This window comes from Pipistrellus hanaki (assembly GCF_964339955.1).
Source record: "Pipistrellus hanaki genome assembly, chromosome: 9".
NCBI classification, from domain to species: Eukaryota; Metazoa; Chordata; class Mammalia; order Chiroptera; family Vespertilionidae; genus Pipistrellus; species Pipistrellus hanaki.
In genome coordinates this window covers 12,597,507-12,615,923 of record NC_140511.1, presented here as the reverse complement: position 1 = coordinate 12,615,923, position 18,417 = coordinate 12,597,507, and the positions used below count along the sequence as shown (strand labels likewise).

General features: G+C 47.1%; 1 protein-coding gene across 3 annotated transcripts in view; it reads right to left on the bottom strand.

Moving 5' to 3' along the window:
* Positions 1 to 340: 340 nt before the first annotated feature.
* The window catches only part of SIK2 (salt inducible kinase 2), a 113,809-nt gene continuing 95,732 nt past the window's right edge, over positions 341 to 18,417 (bottom strand). The window contains exons 9-15 of one of the 3 annotated variants that reach the window (XM_084893875.1): positions 16,210 to 16,374; positions 5,764 to 5,992; positions 4,990 to 5,274; positions 4,690 to 4,853; positions 3,928 to 4,038; positions 3,155 to 3,321; positions 341 to 1,888 (exon numbers count right to left, since the gene is read on the bottom strand). In XM_084893875.1, the coding sequence (XP_084750001.1) occupies positions 1,297 to 1,888; positions 3,155 to 3,321; positions 3,928 to 4,038; positions 4,690 to 4,853; positions 4,990 to 5,274; positions 5,764 to 5,992; positions 16,210 to 16,374 (1,713 nt within the window). In that variant the 3' untranslated portion in view covers positions 341 to 1,296. The remainder of the gene's footprint in view (positions 1,889 to 3,154; positions 3,322 to 3,927; positions 4,039 to 4,689; positions 4,854 to 4,989; positions 5,275 to 5,763; positions 5,993 to 16,209; positions 16,375 to 18,417) is intronic. The other 2 variants (XM_084893876.1, XM_084893877.1) reach the window with 2 other exon arrangements.

Here is an 18,417-nt window from a genome sequence, read left to right as displayed (position 1 = left end):
GCGCTCTGCGCGGTGCTGAGGGAACAGGCCTGTGCCCGGTGTGTTCACCTGCTGACAGGACGGCAGCGAGTCCGTAAATAACACTGAACTGGTGACGCACGGATGTTACTGCCCGAATGACAGGTGACTCGTTACACGGTTAGTGGCTGTAGCATCTATTTCTTACTTATTTTGATGAATTAACTGTGAGGGTTAAGTTTTACTAGTAATACAGTGAGTTTGGCAGATGATTTGCTTCCGTGGCTGACACATCTGTGGTTTGAATATTGCTGTAATACTCTAATGTTTCATTACAAGTCAGACTGTAAGGAAATGAAGAATGCGGTTCCCACACAGTGGAAAACAAACTGAAGTGACTTTGGATTTAGCATTGACACGGATGGAAACTTGGTTTCTACAGAAAGAAATAATTAAAGCATGATCCGGGAAAAGGCACGGCACTACCACTTCACATGGGAGAGAAAAGTTCACTCTCGTTCTTAAAACTTCTTAGTCCTCTGTGAACCTGTCCGAATATACAGAGCTCAGGAGATTAGCAACATATAGTATAGTGTGAAGTCCGAGTAGTTACTACATTTGAAGAGACACGGTGTCCCCATCCCCGTCCCCGAAAGGCCGACTGCCCGCCCGGAAGCCCGCACAGATCTGCGGGCGGCCCGCCTTCCTGGCCCGGCCCTGCTCCGATGGCTCCTCCAGGCCCTCGCCCAGCTCCGCGGTGGTGGGTCCTGTGGTCCTCCAGGCGACATCTCCGGCGCCCTCTGCCTTCTGAAGAGGCGCTGCTCCGGGAGACGCCGGGGCTTAGTGCCAGCTGGTCTTCAGTGGCCTCGCTGCTCGGTGATGGCCTTGGGGACAGCGTGCACCAGCAGCTCAGCACCTCCGCTTTCCCTCAGTCCACGCATCACATTCCTATGTCTCCTGTGTGCCTTCAGCAGCTGCTCCTGGGCCTCAGGGAAAAACTGCCCCTTCCCTCCACAGTGGCCCACGCTCCTGTGCTCACCGTCCCCGGATGCCTGGGTAGCCCAGTGTAAAACTAGGTTTGATGTCTCACAGAAACATCTGGCGGCGTCTCCGGGAGGCTTGCTCCGCCCGGCCAGCCGTGTGCCAGCGTGGGCCACAGGAAGTGTGCCAGCGTGGGCCACAGGAAGCCGAGAGGGACGAGCCGGGCCCTCCGATTCCAGTTGGGCGAGTTGGTCCTCCCTTCCGGGAGAGGACGGGAAGTAAGCTTTAACTGTAGAGGCTGACAGAGAGATAAAACACACGTGCTTCCTGCACGGACGGTCCCACCTCCGGGCCGGGCTAGTTCACCAGGACGTAGCCATTGTGCTGCGGGTCCACGGCCTCCAGCATCTCACAGTCGAAGAGTCCGGGGAACTCGGAGAGGGCGAGCGGGTCGTAGCTGGAGGGGTCGCCCGGCAGCCCCGAGCCCCGGGGACAGTCCGGCGCTGCCCCGCCGCCCTGCTGGGCTCCGTCCAGGGGGTACTGGCCGGGAGCGGGGTAGTCCGGCTCAGGGGAGACGGCGCCCGGCAGCTCGCAAGTCTGGTAGGAGAAGGGTAAGGCCGCGGGGGCGGCCCCCGGCTGCTGCGGGGGTGGCGGGGGTGGCGGAGGTGGCGGGGGCGGCTGCTGCAGGTGGCCCTGAGGGCCGGGCGCGGAGGGCAGGGGCCGCAGCGGCATCTCGGGGTACTGGCCTAGGAAGGGGCTGTACTGCATCTGCTCAGAGGCCGCCAGGACGGGGCTCAGGGGCTGCGCCAGGCTGAAGGGTGGCGGCTGCGGTGGTGGCGATGGGGCCTCCTGGTGAGGCTGTGGGTAGGAGCTCTCCGCTATCTGCATCTGGTTGAAGTACGCCTGCAGCTGGGACTGCTTCTGGAGGAAGAGCCGCTTCTGCTGGAGTCTACAATGGCAAACCCAGAGAAAGCATGGTCAGTCTTCCTCAGTGACAGCAATGTCAATGCCAGGCAGCGCCAGCCACCAGCTCAGCCGCTCACTTCTCTTTCCATGGCAGAAAAGAAGTGGGGGTAGGAGCAAAAAGTGTTGCTTTTCTTCAACCTAATCTTACTTTTTGTCCCCCAATTCCAACTGACCTCAGGGTGACAGTAAACACTAACTCATTTTCTCTAGGACCCTGATGTTTTTCTCCCTATGAAGTGAGAGGCTGACTTCCCAGCTGCAGTGTCAAAGGGGGTGGGGTGTGTGTGTGATCCCTGGCCTCCCTGCGGCCTTTGGCTGATGGGGCAGGGCCACGCCTCCTTGGCCACCACTGCTCCTGCTGGTGAGGCCGGGGCAGGAATTACTGCAAGGGAGGATGTGAGACGGAAGGGAAAACAGCACATTTAGGGCTGCTGTTCCCCGCAGGCTCACAGCGAGGTAGCCGTCACGTCTGGGACTCTGGCTCATGCCTCAAACCCATTTTCCTCCCTGGCCAGGTGGCTCGGTTGGCACATCATCCTGAACACCAAAAGGTGACGGGTTTGATTCCCAGTCAGGGCACTTCCAGGAGGCAACTGATTGATCTCTCTCTGTCTCTCTCTCCCCCACCCCTCTCTAAAAGCATACTTGAGGATTAAAAAATAATTAAAAACCACCAATTTTCCTAGTAGAGGCAACACCAGGTTGAATGGATACACCCAGCAATATTTTTATTTCTTTAATTGATTTCAGAGAGGAAGGGAGATGGAGAGAGAGAAACATCAATGATGAGAGAGAATCATTGATTGGTTGCTTTCTGCAAGCCCCCACTGGGGACTGAGCCCACAATCCAGGCATGTGCCCTGACTGGGAATCAAACCATGACCTCCTGGTTCATAGGTTGATGCTTAACCATTGAGCCACGCTGGCCAGGCCCCAGCATTCTTTTTATTATTTATTTATTTATTTATTTATTTATTTTTTATTGATTTTTCACAGAGAGGAAGGGAGAGGGATAGAGAGCTAGAAACGTCGATGAGAGAGAAACATCGACCAGTTGCCTCTTGCACACTCCCTATTGGGGATGTGCCCACAACCAAGGTACATGCCCTTGACCGGAATCAAACCTGGGACCTTTTAGTCCGCAGGCTGACGCTCTATCCACTGAGCCAAACCGGTTTCGGCCAGGCCCCAGCATTCTTAAGTCTTCCACAAAAGAAAGTGACTTCTTTGGCCAAAGGCGTTCTCTCACCTGTGTTCCTGCAGCTGCTGTTCAAGGCTCCGTGGTGGCTCCTTACAATACAGCTGGCAGGTGTTCGGGGCTTTTGACAGAAGGCTGGGCTTCTGGAAGAGCGGAAAACAACCCAAGCATGATGATGTGCTGCCGTCTGGGACACGGTCAGCAGACCGGGCTGCTGCCTGGAGGAGGAGACCAAACGTGTCCTCCACAACCACGCAGGGGAAGGGACTGACGACACTTGCTCACTGGGACCCTGGGAGAGCATTGGGCCCACGGCTTGGGGTCAGCAGGCCTGGGCTGTCTCAGCTCTACTCTACTTCAGTTTCCATTCCTACAAGTCCCCTGGGACTGCGAGGTTCAAGGAGATTATAAACAACGAGAAAAATGGGGCTAAATCTCAATGACAAAGGCAGCAGCACCAGCTGAATGAACAAATGATTCATCTTTTGAGATTTTCAGGCACCAGTGGTAAATTTCCATTTTACCAGTTATTCATTAGGAGGCACACACCAGGAGCAGAGGCCATGCTCCCCTTCCTGCCACTGTGTTACAGACAGTTATTACTCGTGGAGGGTTGTCTTGCAGGGGTCTGAGGACAAGTCCACAGCCAGCACAGAGCATCACCTAAGTCTGAATGAGTTTCCAGAAACTAGAAGTGCACTGTCAGGCCCCTGTCTGTGAGGGATCAAGCCGTCACCCTAGCGAAGGCCTGAACAAGCCAAACAGGCGCCCGCCGTGCAGAAGGCGGTCTGGCCAGCACGGCTGGGCAGCCAGGGAAGACCCACCTGGAGCCTGTGCTGCAGGTACTGGGCCTCCAGGCTCTGCCGCGGGGACAGCGGCGGGTGCACGCTCGTGGCAAGTGCAGGAACGCCTTCCGGCTGCTGGGCAGCTTCCTCCTGAGGAGCAAGGGTGACACGTTTTCAATTCTCCAGAAGAAAGTTCCAGCTGTTAGTTTAAGCACCTGGCAAATGCCCAAGAGGAACTCCAACTGTACACACGCCCCTCACAGCGTTCGCACAGCCAGCAGGCGGAGGGCTGGTCACTTACAGACAATCTGCCCATGGACCTGCAGGGAGCGGTCACCTCGTCAGCACTGGACACAGGCCATCACCCTCCTGGGCCGTGAAGGCTAGAGCAGCCTGGACGCACTAACATAGGCTCAAAATAAACTTACTGGATAAATAGCATTTTTTTTTGTATCTGTAGCACAAAGAATCCATCTGTAATATTTAATGAAGTGATGGCACATTAAAAGTAGTGGTAGTAAGCTTCTCATTTGGGTAAAGTTTATTATTCTAAATTTTTAGTGCCACCTGGGGGAGACGATCAGAGGTAACTTACATACAAGCTGCCCCGGGCACCAGACACAGCTTGGCAGTTCAAGGCCTCACCTGTCAGCGGCAGGTGCAGCAGTAAGAAAAGTTTTCCGAAAGACCCTGTTTGCTCCCGGCCTGGAGCGAGTCCTCCCAACGGAGTGACACACCTTCAGGACACTCACCCCTCTCACTCGCCACGCTGCTGGCTGCAGAAAGGGCCGGAGAACTCACCTGGGGGTGGCTGCCGGCCAGGTCCTGGAGCTGAGGGGCAGCTGACGCCAGGCTGGGGTCGACCTCAGGCCCCATCTGTTCATACAGCAGCTGCACTTTGTTCAACTCTAGGATCCCTTTGGTTCTAGCCAGATTCTGAAGGTGCTGTCTAAATGCTACAATTCCTGGAAGAAAGCACAATGACCAAAGTTTAAATAAAACACAGGCCTTTCAGTGATGACAGGTGTGATACCAATATGGCCTCCACCCTCAGATCCTACCAGCTGAGGGCTCTAGGAGGCAGGAGGGGAGGGCGGTTACCTTGGGTGAGGGAGGTGTCGGAGGCCCTGCGGCCCTCCCTGAAGCTCACGGGCGACCTGTTGTGGGCCTCTCTTCTCTGGGAGGTCAGGGCCTGCATGGCGGGGTTGGCAGGCCTCAGGCTGATGAAGGGAGAGGCCATGCCAGGTGAGGGCTGGTTGGCTAACATGATGTCTTTAAGGGAAGGGTTGTCCTCCAGGAAGTTCAGGTCCCTCTGAACAGACCCCATGTCATACTCAGAGTCCACACTGTCAAGCGAAGGGTTGTCGCTCATGGAGAAAACTTTCCCTTTAAGAGAAAACAGAGCAGATATGAGGAATAGCAAACAGTGAGCTATTTGGCCAAGAGACACAAAGTGCAGCCGGTTTGAGCTCTCTCAGTGACAATGTCCTTAATCTCCAACCCGCACAGTTTTTCCAGAACCATTTTCCACGTCAATTTAATCAGCTTTGAGTTTTTGGGGCGAACACTCCAGAACCTGTGCCCTGCAGTTCTCTGCCACCCCTAAGGCCAGGTCCTGGGTGAGTCCCCGGCACTCGGTGAATTCTGGGAGTGAGGAGACAGCTCAGAAGCGATCCATTTGCATCTCGGCAGCTGCGGAGCAGGCCTACCCTCAGCTGCTGAGTGTTGTCCACAAGGAAAGAGCAGACTGGTTTCCATGGGAAACGCTCACTATGGGCCACATCCTAGGAGCTGGTGGGTACCATCACTACCTCGTGGAGACTGGACTATGATGGACAGTGTGCAGACTCGGCTGCAGCTCAGTGGACAGCATACCTGAGCCCGGCACCATGACCAGCTGATTGGTCACTTCGGACAGAGTGTGCCGTCGCTGCCCACCGCGTGTGGACTGGAACGCGTTGAAGGCCTGGCTGGGGTCTTCCTCGGCCTCTCCCTCTGTCTCCAGCCCTTCATCGATGGAGGTCTCCATCATGCTGCTGGGCAGGGACTGGCACCCCTTCCTGGCCAGGACCGGAGGCACAGGGTCCAGCAGACAGCCAGTGACCTATACGTCAGAGCGAGAGGAAGCTGTCAGTTGCTGCTCTGCTGAGACATTCGAAAAATCCACACGGGAAACATGTCAGCACTGTGGCAGATTAGTGATTAAGTAAAATACTGAAAATGTACAGATGTGTTATTAAGGACAACAATGAGAGGCAAGCCAACTGCAGCTGAGAGACAGGAGCCCAGTATGGCCGAGCCCGCACTGCCTCCCAGGATTCTCTGAGTCATCACTACAATAAACAATTTTTTTTTTTTTTTAGCAGTTTCCAGATGAATAGGGGTAAATTAAGTTGATGCCTGCCAGTTATTTCTTTAAAATAAGGGGAATGAAGAGGGGGAAGATGAGATTTTAAAAAAATGCATGGCTCAGAGCTAAGAGAAAAGAGTAGTCACCAGCATTCTTCTAATTTTCAACCACAAAACATACTGCAAGGTTCCAGACATACTTTTATGTTTATAATTTAAGTACCTAACTATCTGGTTAGGGCTTAAACTGGTTCTTGTGTTTGAGGAATGGAAAAAAGAATTCTTTAAAGATGGACTGACACCACAGAGAGCACTGACAAAGACTCACTGGCAAACAGCCGAGCCTTACGTTACAGAATAACAAGCGGCTCAGGCCCCAGATTCCTGCAGAGGCACAGCCGCACACACAGCACCCCCAGTTCCCATCCCGCAGGGGGAGCACAGCACAGCTCCCAGGCAGCTGACAAGCAAACCAGCTAGAGGCAGCAGAAACAGCAGACAAAGGGGAGTTGTGGTTGCTTGCTCCTCTGGCTGGTAAAAGCCCCAACGAGGAGGCAATTATTGAGCTCATTACCTTAACTACCCTCCCCCCCTCCCCCGGGGGAAATCAATCTGTTTTCTCCCATGAATAGCTGCTCAGGAACAGCCAGTCACAGACACTGAGTTGTAAGCAGACTTTCACCTGAAGTACACTGGGTAGAGCTTTTGTTTCCTTTGGAAGCGGGCGAGGCGCATGTGTGAGAGGTGACGTGGGCAGTCCCTGTGCCAGACACAGGAACGCTCCTCTTATGGCAGCCGCTCTGGAGGCGCTGCGCCCTTTATTGGGAGAGGGAGCCGGGTGACTCAGATCTTTGTTTGCCTGGGGGAGGGGACGGCAATGCCATACAAACTGCTTTGGGGCTGCAGCCAACACTTGGATAAGGTGGCCAATGCAACTTACAGGGAGGAGGGCCATGGAAAAGGAGGAGTGTTAGATGCCTCCGTTCTAGACTGAGACCCATCTTCCCCAAGGCACCCACCAAACCTGAACTCTGGTCAGCAACTTCTATTCTGCCCTCAGCCCTTCTCCAGACAAGTTTTCCTTTTTTGATTATACTTCAAAGTTTTCTTTCCTTTTAAAAAATATATATTTTATTGATCTTTACAGAGAGGAAGAGAGAGGGATAGAGAGTTAGAAACATCAATGAGAGAGAATCATCGATCAGCTGTCTCTTGCACATCTCCTACTGTGGACGTGCCCTAAACCAAGGTACATGCCCTTGACTGGAATCGAACCTGGGACCTTTCAGTCCACAGGCAGACGCTCTATCCACTGAGCCAAACTGGTTTTGGCTCAAAGTTTTCTTATAGGAGAGAATGGCTGGCTGCTTGGAAACTTATTCATACCTCTAGGTTCCTTAATTGTCTATTAGTACAATTTTCTAAAACTAGCAGAGGATGGTTTAGAAATGAAAAAAGCATCAGAGAAAGGACTGTTATAAAGTAATTATCTATGTTTACCCTTACAGTCTATGTCAAAATTTTATCAGATACTTCTTGTAGTATAGTCTTACAACCGCCAGAGCCCTATGTCCTTTTTGTCCTTTATAGAGAAAAGTTACCTTTTTCGGAGAACTAAAAAAACCTTTCAGTCTCTCTGAATTTGTAATTTTCCCTGTTAAATTATCTGTTTATAAATTCATCTCCTCTTCTAAATGCTTGAAAATGTTTGCTGAATTCAGTTTCATCTTGGGACAGGCAGAAAACAATGACCGTTTCTGAGACGGATGTTTGATGATTAAATCAGAAGCAGCGTGGAGTCCGGCGCACAGGTGTGATCATCTTCAGCTATAAGTTCACTTCCTGGAACAAGTGATCTTCATGCCGCCCTTCCCTGCCACTTACTACCAGGACACTTGATAAAACAAGAGCCTAAGTGTTGTTCTAGGATTTTGTGATCGCAATATTGGGCTGACGAACCTAGGCTGCTAGAAATATGATTTTTTGCTCTAGGAAATAATCTAGGCTAACTAACTGTAAATGACAGGATTTCAAATATAACACGGTAAATATGTATTTCCAAATATATTGTTTTTGTCTTTCCTTAAAGCTCAAGCAATCACTTCACTTCTAGTAAGAGACCTCCTATGCATGTAGGAATTGAACTGTAAGAGACTCTACCACTAACTGATGCCATGTGCCTGTGCTGATCACAAATGACAAGGTCGTAGCACAGATAGACTGTTATGGACAGAATGTATGTGTCCCCCTTAACTCTGAGTGTGGCTAAGGGGACACAAAAAAACTCTCTCCATACGAGCAGAGAAAAGGCCCTGGAAGGACATTGTGAGAAGCCAGGAAGAGAAGCCTCACCATTAATCAAATTGGCTGAAACCTTGATCTTGGGCTGTAAAAATACATTTCTGTCGTTGAAGCCACCAGGCTGTGGTATTTTGTTGCAGCAATCTAAGTAGACCAATACTCGATATTAGCCAGTTGAGTTTGGAGGCTGGGACTGTGGCTTATTGAATCTAAGTGCCTAGCAAGCCTGGCACATGTTGAAAAGGTGCTATGAGGCTCAAACCTCAGCTCTATCACACATTAGCAAGTTGCTTAACTTCTATAATCTAACTTCTATTTTTTTCACTTGTTGTTTGGGAAAATGAACTAAAATAATCCTAATATATAAAAACCCAGGGTTGTAACATCTAAAACGACCAAAAGCTTGACCAACTGCAAGTCAGTGCTGGGTTGCCGTGGCTGCCCACTGACTGCTGAGAGGGCTGTGAATCAGGCCGGAGGAGAGAGAAGCAGGGTTTGATCGTAGCCTCTGTGGCAGCTGTTGATTAGCTCTGGACTTTCTCTTTCTCTCTGGGCCTGGCCAGCAGCTGCACCTCTCTTTCTCTCTGACCTCTGCTGGGGCTGCTGATCAGCCTTGCCTCTCTGATCAGGCCTGCTGATAGGCCTGGAGATGCTGACTGAAATAAAAACTTACCGATCAGAACCAAATCTGAGTGAGGAGCCAATGACTGCCTGGGAGGTGGAGCTTTTGATGCTGACTGGCTTAGAAACCGACCAATCAGAACCTAATCTGGGTGAACTGTGAAGGCAGGACCTAAGGTGGGGGCAGAGGAGGGGTTTTAAGGGCAACAGCTGTTTGTTGTAAGTTATAAGAAAGTGATTCAATTTTTTAATGACCAGTTTGGCAGTTCAGTGCATATCAGTCCAGATATAGGGATTATGTATTTTTGTCTGCCAAGAGCATATCCTCCTGCTGAAAAAGGCTCCCCTCCCCCCATTTAAGCAATCCTATCCTATATAATCTATCCATACTAATAAAAAGGTAATATGCTAATTAGACCAGTCCACTGGCCATTTTCCAGACGCCCAACTTCCTTTCGGACAAAGCCACGGTGGTGGGGCCAAGGCAGAGTCCATTAGGGGCGATCAGGCCAGAAGGGAAAGGTAGTTGGGGGCGAGATCAGGCTGGCAGGGGAGGGCAGTTAGGGGTGATCAGGCAGGCAGAGGCAGGCAGAGAGGTTAGGGGCAATCAGGCAGGTAGGCAGAGGGGTTAGGGGCAATCAGGCAGAGGCAGTTAGGGGTGATTGGGCAGGCAGGCAGGTGAGTGGTTAGGAGCCAAGGGGTCCCTGATTGGAGAGGTTGCAGGCTGGGCTGAGGGAACCCCTTCCCCTCATGCACGAATTTTGTGCACCAGGCCACTAGTATATATAGAAAATGGCATACTACCATAGTCCTCAATATATTGTATCTATTATTACTTATTGACCAAAGAGAATGCTTTATAATAACAAAACATTTTAAAGCATCAGAATGAAAGGAAGTTTTCTTTTAAAGCATTTTTACTATCTTGAGTTAAATTAACTCAAGGAGAAGGAAAAAAAAAAGTGTAAGTACCTGATGTTTAAAAATAGGAGAGTTCATAGTTAAATAAGGATATAGCTAATACGATATCTTAGGCAGTTAAATATAACTCATGATTTCAAGATTGCATGATATGGGAAAAATGCTCATGATGTTATATTATGTAAAGCAAGATACAAAATGATATATCATAGAATATAATTTTTAAAAAGTCCACCTACTTACTGAATCACCCTACACTCACCCACCCATCCAACTGTCCATCTAACTGTATCTATAACCTCTTTTTAGGAAATATACAAAAAAATACTTATCTCTGGGATAGTGAGATTATGGATAAGTTAATTCATTCTTTAATCGCTCTCTGAATTTTCCCTATGTGAGTTTGATTGTTTTTTTTGTTTCCAATTATATATTTAAAAATTCAAATTTAGATATAAAAGTGCATTTCTTCCCTTTACCAAGCCTGAGAGGTGAGCACTGTTAGTTGTTGGATGTACATCCTTATCAGAGTGTCTCTTAGGTGCGGTACTACCTCTATAGTGACACGGAACACATTTACTACTGGCACTTTCAGTTTAGCCTCACAGTTCCCTTCTGCTATCCAGCTATGAAGGTGGAACTTGGAAAATCCAGTTATTATCCTCTCCAATAAAATGTTAAAAGAGACTGAAATGTGTGTAAAAAAATTCATGATTCCCAAAGAAACTCTCAAAAAAGACTGACACAACAGGGTTTGTGCATCTGCCCTCCAGATGGTCTCTCTGTCACCTGGGTTCAGTTAGTGCTCCGAGTTGGGTGACTGTCTCAGAAGGGTGCCATTTTTTGGAGGAGCCCCAAAACAACATTTCAACATGAACTCCCTAAAGGACTTTACTGACAGTTTTAAGTTGAGGACTTTTAGGAGGAAAGGAGAAGTGAAAGCTCTGAGATGCACAGTACCTGCCACCGATTGAGATGTAAAGGGGTGAGCAATACATGCAGTTAGGAAGCATCGTCTAGAAGACTACCAACAGGTGTTAAAGTAATGAATGAGGATAAAGCCATAGGACCCACAAGGGAACTGGATCTCTGTCTGCTAGTTTGGGGTGTGTGGACATTTACTGATGGGCCCCAAGGAAAGTACTAGGGAGGAAAAGGCATGATCATTAAAAAAAATAAATTAAAAAATATATTATTGATTTCAGAGAGGGAGGGAGGGAGGAGAGAGAGATAGAAACATCAATGATGAGAGAGAATCATTGATCGGCTGCCTTCTGCACGCCCCACACTGGGGACCGTGCCCACAACCTGAGCATGTGCCCTGATTGGGAATTGAACCATGACCTCCTGGTTCATAGGTCAATGCTCAACCACCAACCCACCCAGGCTAGGCAGGCACGAGCATTTTTGCTGACATAAACAAAATGGTCCACAAGTAAGACGGTGTACGTCTATGGGCTGGCACACTGTCTATGGGCTGGCTATGTGCCAAAGTGGCTCTGCCAGTGTGGGTGGCCAGTTCTAGCGTGGCACTGCTTTTCTTACAAATGCAAATACACCATCTAGCTACTATCTATATCTTTCACAAAATCATTCATTTCCTGTCTGTTTCCTAGCTACGGTAACAATCACAAGCTTTAAAAATAGCTTGTCCTATATAATACAGTAGACAGTGCCCAATCTGTGTTTTGGACCAGATGCCCTCACAGACAAGATTTTAGCAGACTGAAATTTATTTTTTTCAAGGGACTTAGATCTTAAAATAGATAAATTATGTCACCCTAGTGTAGTAGCAGTTTATGAGATAACTGAACATGCCAGGCATAGGGAAAAAGACTGTCCCCAGCAGGTGGTGTTCTCAGGGCACAGACACTCCTCGTGCTCAGCACTCCGCTTACCAGCTGTGTGTGGAAGCCCAGCACCCAGCTGCCTTGATTATGCTCTAGCTCAGTGGTCGGCAAACTCATTAGTCAACAGAGCCAAATATCAACAGTACAATGATTGAAATTCTTTTGAGAGCCGACAACCCACTTCTGCGCATGGGCCACGAAGTTTCAATCGCACTGTACGTGCACGCCCGCACGTGGTATTTTGTGGAAGAGGCACACTTAAAAGGCCAAAGAGCCACATGTGGCTCTCAAGCAGTAGTTTACCGACCACTGCTCTAGCTAAACTCATATTTAGCTTATAAATCAGTTCTGCCTCCAGAGCCCCCTGTTTCTGATAATGGCACTCACCCTTCCCATCATCAAGGCTCGAAATACTACTATCCGTTTGTACTTCTCTCTGGACCCTAACAGACTACCGTTTTACCTGTATGATCTCACTTATATTAGTAGCGCCCCCTGCTCTCTGGTTTTGGGAGCACTATCCTAGCTCAGGCCCTCTTTGTCTCCCCTACTGGACACATGTTCTAACTTTCACTGTCCTTGTCACCAGTCTCTCTTCCATCCAATGTACCCTTCCTGGCTAATTTCTGAAGTACAACATGGATCACAGTGCTTCTTTGATTAAAAAATTTTTTTTTTAAATTGTTTCCCACTACCTTGGAAAAGTCCATTTGAAAAAACTCTCTTGATGATACTGCGCACATTCCTACACAGAGCACCCTAGCCTGGAGAAAAGCTTACAGTCCCTGATGTGCTGCTCAACCTTCTCCCGCATGACTCCCCTCTCACAGCCCCTTCCTGAGACCCCGGAGCCATGCGCTGGCTCAGAGGGACCCCGGCTGTCCTGCTGTTTGCTGTGCTCGGGCTTTTCCCTCCACCTAGGTGGCACCCCATTCCCATCAGAGAGATTCTGCACCTCTCTCGCTGCTAGCTCTGACAGTTCACCCAAAGACTTTCCAGTTCAAATCAGCTAAAACCAACTCCCCCTGCTTCCTTCTAGTCTTAAATCACTTTGATTTCTATTTCTTTAAACCAGAGGTAGGTAACCTTTTTTCTGTCAAAGGCCATTTAGATATTTATAACATCATTCACAGGCCATACAAAATGATCAATTTAAAAATTAACCTGCTATATATGGTCAAACATTTGATGAACTCATCCCTAATGCCTTGGCAGGGCCAGACTAAATGATTTTGTGGGCTTTCTACTGCCCACCGACCGGATATTTCCCACCCCTGCTTTAAACTAATAATGAATGATTAGAAGAAGAAATTAAAAAAATTATACCATTTACAATAGCATTTAAAAGCATATTATGTCTAGGAATAAACTTAACCAAAGAGATGAAAGATCCGTGTTCTGAAAAGTATAAAACATTGAAGAAAGAAACTGAAGAGAATACAAATCCATTGCTCAAGGATTGGAAGAACAAGTATTATAAAAATGTCCTTGCTACCTAAAACAATATAAAGATTAAATGCAATCCCTATTCAAATAGTATGGTGTTGGCATAAAAGCAGATATATAGATCAATAAAATAGGATAGAGAGCCCAGGAATAAATTTTCCAATTAACAAATAAATTCCAATAAATAATAAATTGATTGGTATGGTCAATTAATCTATGACAAAGGAGGTAAAAATACACAATGGGGATCAAGACAGTCTCTTCAGTAGTGGTGTTGGAAAAATTGGATAAATGTAAAAAAAATGAAACTGAACCACTTTCTTGCACCGTACATAAATATAAATATAAACACAAAGTGGATTCATGATTTAAATGTAAGACCTGAAACTATAAAACTTCTTGAAGAAAGAAGTTTTACAGGCAGTAAACTCTTTGACATTAGTCTCAGCAATATCTTTTTGAATATGTCTTGTTGGGCAAGGCAACACAATAATAACAACAAAAATAAACAAATGGGACAACATCAAATTACAAAGCTTCTGCACAGTGAAGGAATGATATTCGTCAACGATACATCCGATAAGAGGTTAATATCCAAAATATGTAAGAAACTCATACAATTTAACATTAAAAACCCTCAAACAATCTAATAAAAAATGGGCAGAGGATAAAGAAGATATCCAGATGGCCAAAAGACATATGAAAAGATGCTCAACATCACTAATCACCAGGGAAATGCAAATCAAAACCCCAGTAAGGTACCACCTCACACTTGTCAAAAGGACACATAAAAAAATCAAGAACTGACAAGTGCTGGCGAGCTTGTGAAGAAATGGGAACCCCTGCTCACTGTGGGTGGGGATGCAGATTGGCAAAACCACTGTGTAAAATAGTATGTAGGTTTGTAAAAAAAAATAAAAATAGAGCTGCTATATGACTCAGGAATATCACTTCTGGGTATATATCCAAAGAAACCCAAAACACTAATTTGGAAAAGCTGTACACACCCCTATGTACATTGCAGCATTATTTTACAACTAGAGGCAAGAGTAGGTCTCCTGCCCCTGGCTGCCGGCACCGGCTTCCCTCCGGACCGGTTTCTCTCCGGCCGCCAGCAGGCACCTGGGACCCAGACTTCCCTCACAGCCCCGGCTTTGTCTGGAAGGACATCTGGACTAATTAACATATTACACTTTTATTATTATAGATAGCCAAGACATGAAAGCCACTTAGGTCTCCATCGACAGATGAATGAATGAAGAAAATTGGTGTTTATATACAAGGAAATATTGCTCCCAAGGAATGAGATATGGCCATTTGCAACAACATGGATGGATCTAGAGGGCATTATGCTAAGTGAAATAAGTCAGAGAGAGAAAGACTAATACCATATGATTTCACTTACATGTGGAGTCTAAAACAAAATCAAAAGAAGTGAGGAAATAAAACAAAACAAAACCAATCCATACATACAGAGCGCAAGTCAGAGGTGAGAGGGCTGAAGGAGGGGTGAAAAAAATAAAGGACCTATTATATTTTATCGTTTTATTCAGAATCGAGCACACTGTTTTTAGTTATGCATCATGGCTTTTCTGCTACATTATAAACTTTGAGGTAGAATTAATGTCTGACTCACCTTTTTATTACCTAAATAGGCCAAAAAAACAGGAAACCAATACTTATTAAGTACCTAAAATTTGGCCAGAACCTCAGACATTATCTTAATCCTCACAATAGTCTCATAAAGTTGGTAGTCTGATATTACATAAGAGAAACAGCAGTTCAAAGAAGCTAGTCAGGCCCTGGCCAGAGTGGCTCAGTTGGCTGAGTGTCATCCCATGCACCAAAAGGTCACAGGTTCGATTCCCCAGTCAGAGCACAAGCCTAGGTTATGGGCTTGATCCCTGGTAGAGGCATGTGGTAGGCAGCCTATCCATACTGTCTCTCTCTCTAAAACCAATAAAAACATATTAAAAAAAAACACAATAGCAAAGAAGCACGTCAGCCTTCTTGCCCAAATTCACCCAGTTAGCAAAGGACAAAGTCTATTTTGAACATACCTGCCCATTTCTACGGTCCTTTGTATATCATTTGATGCTAAGTATATAAAACACACATTAGAAGTAAATATCCATTAAGTGAGAGAAGCTATACCCGTCTATATTCTAAAAGCCACCTGCATGTAGGATAGCAGGATAAACTTATCTCCATTAAGCATGTTCAAACAGGACAAAAAAGATGTTTGACCACAACAGACAGCACATCATTGCGGAGCTGCAGTCTTTTTAAAGAAATATAAGAATGCTCTTTTTAAAAAATATTCAATAAACATATACTGTATACTATCTTACATATATTACCCTAAAAAGATATAAAGAAAAGTCCCTGCCTCTAGGGGCTCAAAACTGAGTCAGGGATAGATACACCCCCACAACTAACTATAATACAACATACACATTTCTTAGAAGAGAGGCAGTCAACTCAGACAGAGCCATGTCAGCACAAGTTATATTTGCTTTCAGAATTACAATTTGTTTAAAAAAATATAAAACCTATGTGTGATCTAGAAACTTGAAAAGAGAAGGATTTGGTGAAGGAAAGAGAAGGAAGGCTTTTGAAAAGGACATATGAGGTCTGACAAGTTATGTAAGTGGTAATGATAAGGCGGTGATGAGAGCCCTGAATGCTCTTCTCAGGTTCTGCTGCTCAAAAACAACACTCCTGAGTGACATGAGGACATGACAGAGTTCAACAAAGTCCAAGTCCAATACCTATGGACCCAACTGAAGTCTTCAGCCAATCTACAAGCTCAGCCTCTCAAACACACCCATACCTTTGGAGTATCAACACACTCTTCTTCCATAAACGCTGCTTCTGCCTGACAGCTGGATGCTGGAAATGAAAAGGCCTCCACATTGGATGCCTGTGGGAGGAGGGTAGATCTCATCAGTCGCATATTCGGTGAATGCATGGTCACCGGGAAGCCCACAGTTTGTGCCTGTAAATATGGCAAGAACAGACAGATTAGGAACATGAATACCTTCCATGTAAATACACACATTTCTTAGAATAAAACAACTCTTCCTTATACAAATTAAAGGATAAATCGTTTTGTTGGAAACTCCAGAAAAGGGATTGATTTGAAGCAGTCTCAACAATCTATTATTCTGAGATAGGCGTACAGAATTTCATTCATTCCTGTTTCATGTGAGGCATACAACTTTCCCAGAGATGACAAGAAAGCTTGTCTTTCTAAGGAATATAAGAATGCTCTTTTTAAGAAAATATTCAACAAACATATGTATACTAATACAAGAGAAACATGCAAATTGACCATACATCTGCTATGCCCACCAGCCAATCAGGAGCAAGTATGCAAATTAACCTAACCAAGATGGTGGTGGCCACAGAGCTGGAGCGACCAGGAGGCTTGGGTTGCCCCAGTGATGGAGGAAGCCAAGCTTCCCACCCACCCTGGCAGGCCCTGGCCTCCACTCTAAGCTACAAAGTTTCAATTATAGAAGATAAATAAATCCCAACAATAAATGGCAGTGGCCATGGAGCTGGAGCAAGCAGAAGGCTTGGGTTGCCTCCAGTGATGGAGGAAGCCAAGCTTCCTGCCTGCCCTGGCCTCTACTCAAGGAGGCACTGGGGAAAAAAAAAAAAGAAAAAGAAAAAGAAAAAAAAGGAGTAGCTGGGACCTTGGGTTGCTGGGGGACTGATTAGGCCAGGATGGGATGGCAGTTGTGGGTGATCAGGCTGGTGGAGTGGGGGGGCTGTTGGGTGTAAGCAGACCAGCAGGGGGCCTGTTGGGGGTAAGCAGGCTGGCAGTGGGGGTCATTTGGAAGTGATGAGGTCAGCGGGGATCAGTGTGGAGTGAGCAGGCCAGCTAAGGGGAAGTTGAGGGCGAGCAGGCCAGTGGGGAGGGAAGGTGAGGGTGTGCAGGCTAGCAAAGGGTACAGTAGGGGGTGAGAAGGCTGGCAGGGGGGCAGTTGGGGACGAGCAGGCTGGCAGGCAGAGTGGTTAGGAGCAATCAGGCAGGCAGGCAGGCAGGTGAAAGCTGGAGCCAGTAGTCCCTGATTGTAAGAGGGATGTCTGACTGCTGGTTTAGGCTCGATTCCTATAAACTGGCAGTAGGACATCCTTCGGGGGGTCCCAGATTGGAGAGGGTGCAGGCCAGGTTGAGGAACACCCTCATTTCTTGTGCACCGGGACACTAGTATTGTATATAATCTTACGTATATTACCCTGGAAAGATATAAAGTCCCTGCCTCTAGGAGCTCAAAACTGATGATTGTTCCCTCAGATGGAATAGATAGATACACCCCCACAACTAACTATATACAATACAAAGGACACTGCAGTTAAGTGCTCTCTATCTGCCTGTGTGTGTGTGTGGGCAGCGGGTAAGGTGGTGTGTATTTCTTGGCAAGGGTGTGTATGAAGAGGAAGAAGAGAGCAGCAGCAGTAACTTGGAGGTGACAGGAATGCCCTTCTTTCAAGGAGACACAGTCTGAACACAGCTTGCTGGCCCAGTGCAGAGAGGTGCTTATTGCTAAGCAACTTCAGTTCCTGAAGTCAACCTACTAGAGAAAGCGCTCCTGGAGGTGCAAAGCCCTTTCTTCCTGTCTCCTTTAAGTAAACAAGCATTACAAACTCTCCTTTAAAAAACCATTTAAAAAAGAACCTTTCTTCCTGACGTAGGCAAGGATTAATTTCAAAGATGAAACTGTTGGACCACCCTTTCCTCCCCATCTCTTCAAAACTAGCAGAATTATTCATTAGATGCCTTTTGAATATTATATACATTGTAAACATCTGAGGGAACAATCATCAGACTAGTTTCTAAAAGGCAGAGGAATGGCCTTTTTCTGCCATAATCACCTCAATGGGTATAAGATGGTGAATTTTAAATTCAAACAACAGCCGGGACCGGTTTGGCTCAACGGATAGAGCGTCGCTTGGGGACTGAAGGGTCCCGGGTTCGATTCCGGTCAAGGGCATGTACCTTGGTTGCGGGCATATCCCCAGTAGGGGGTGT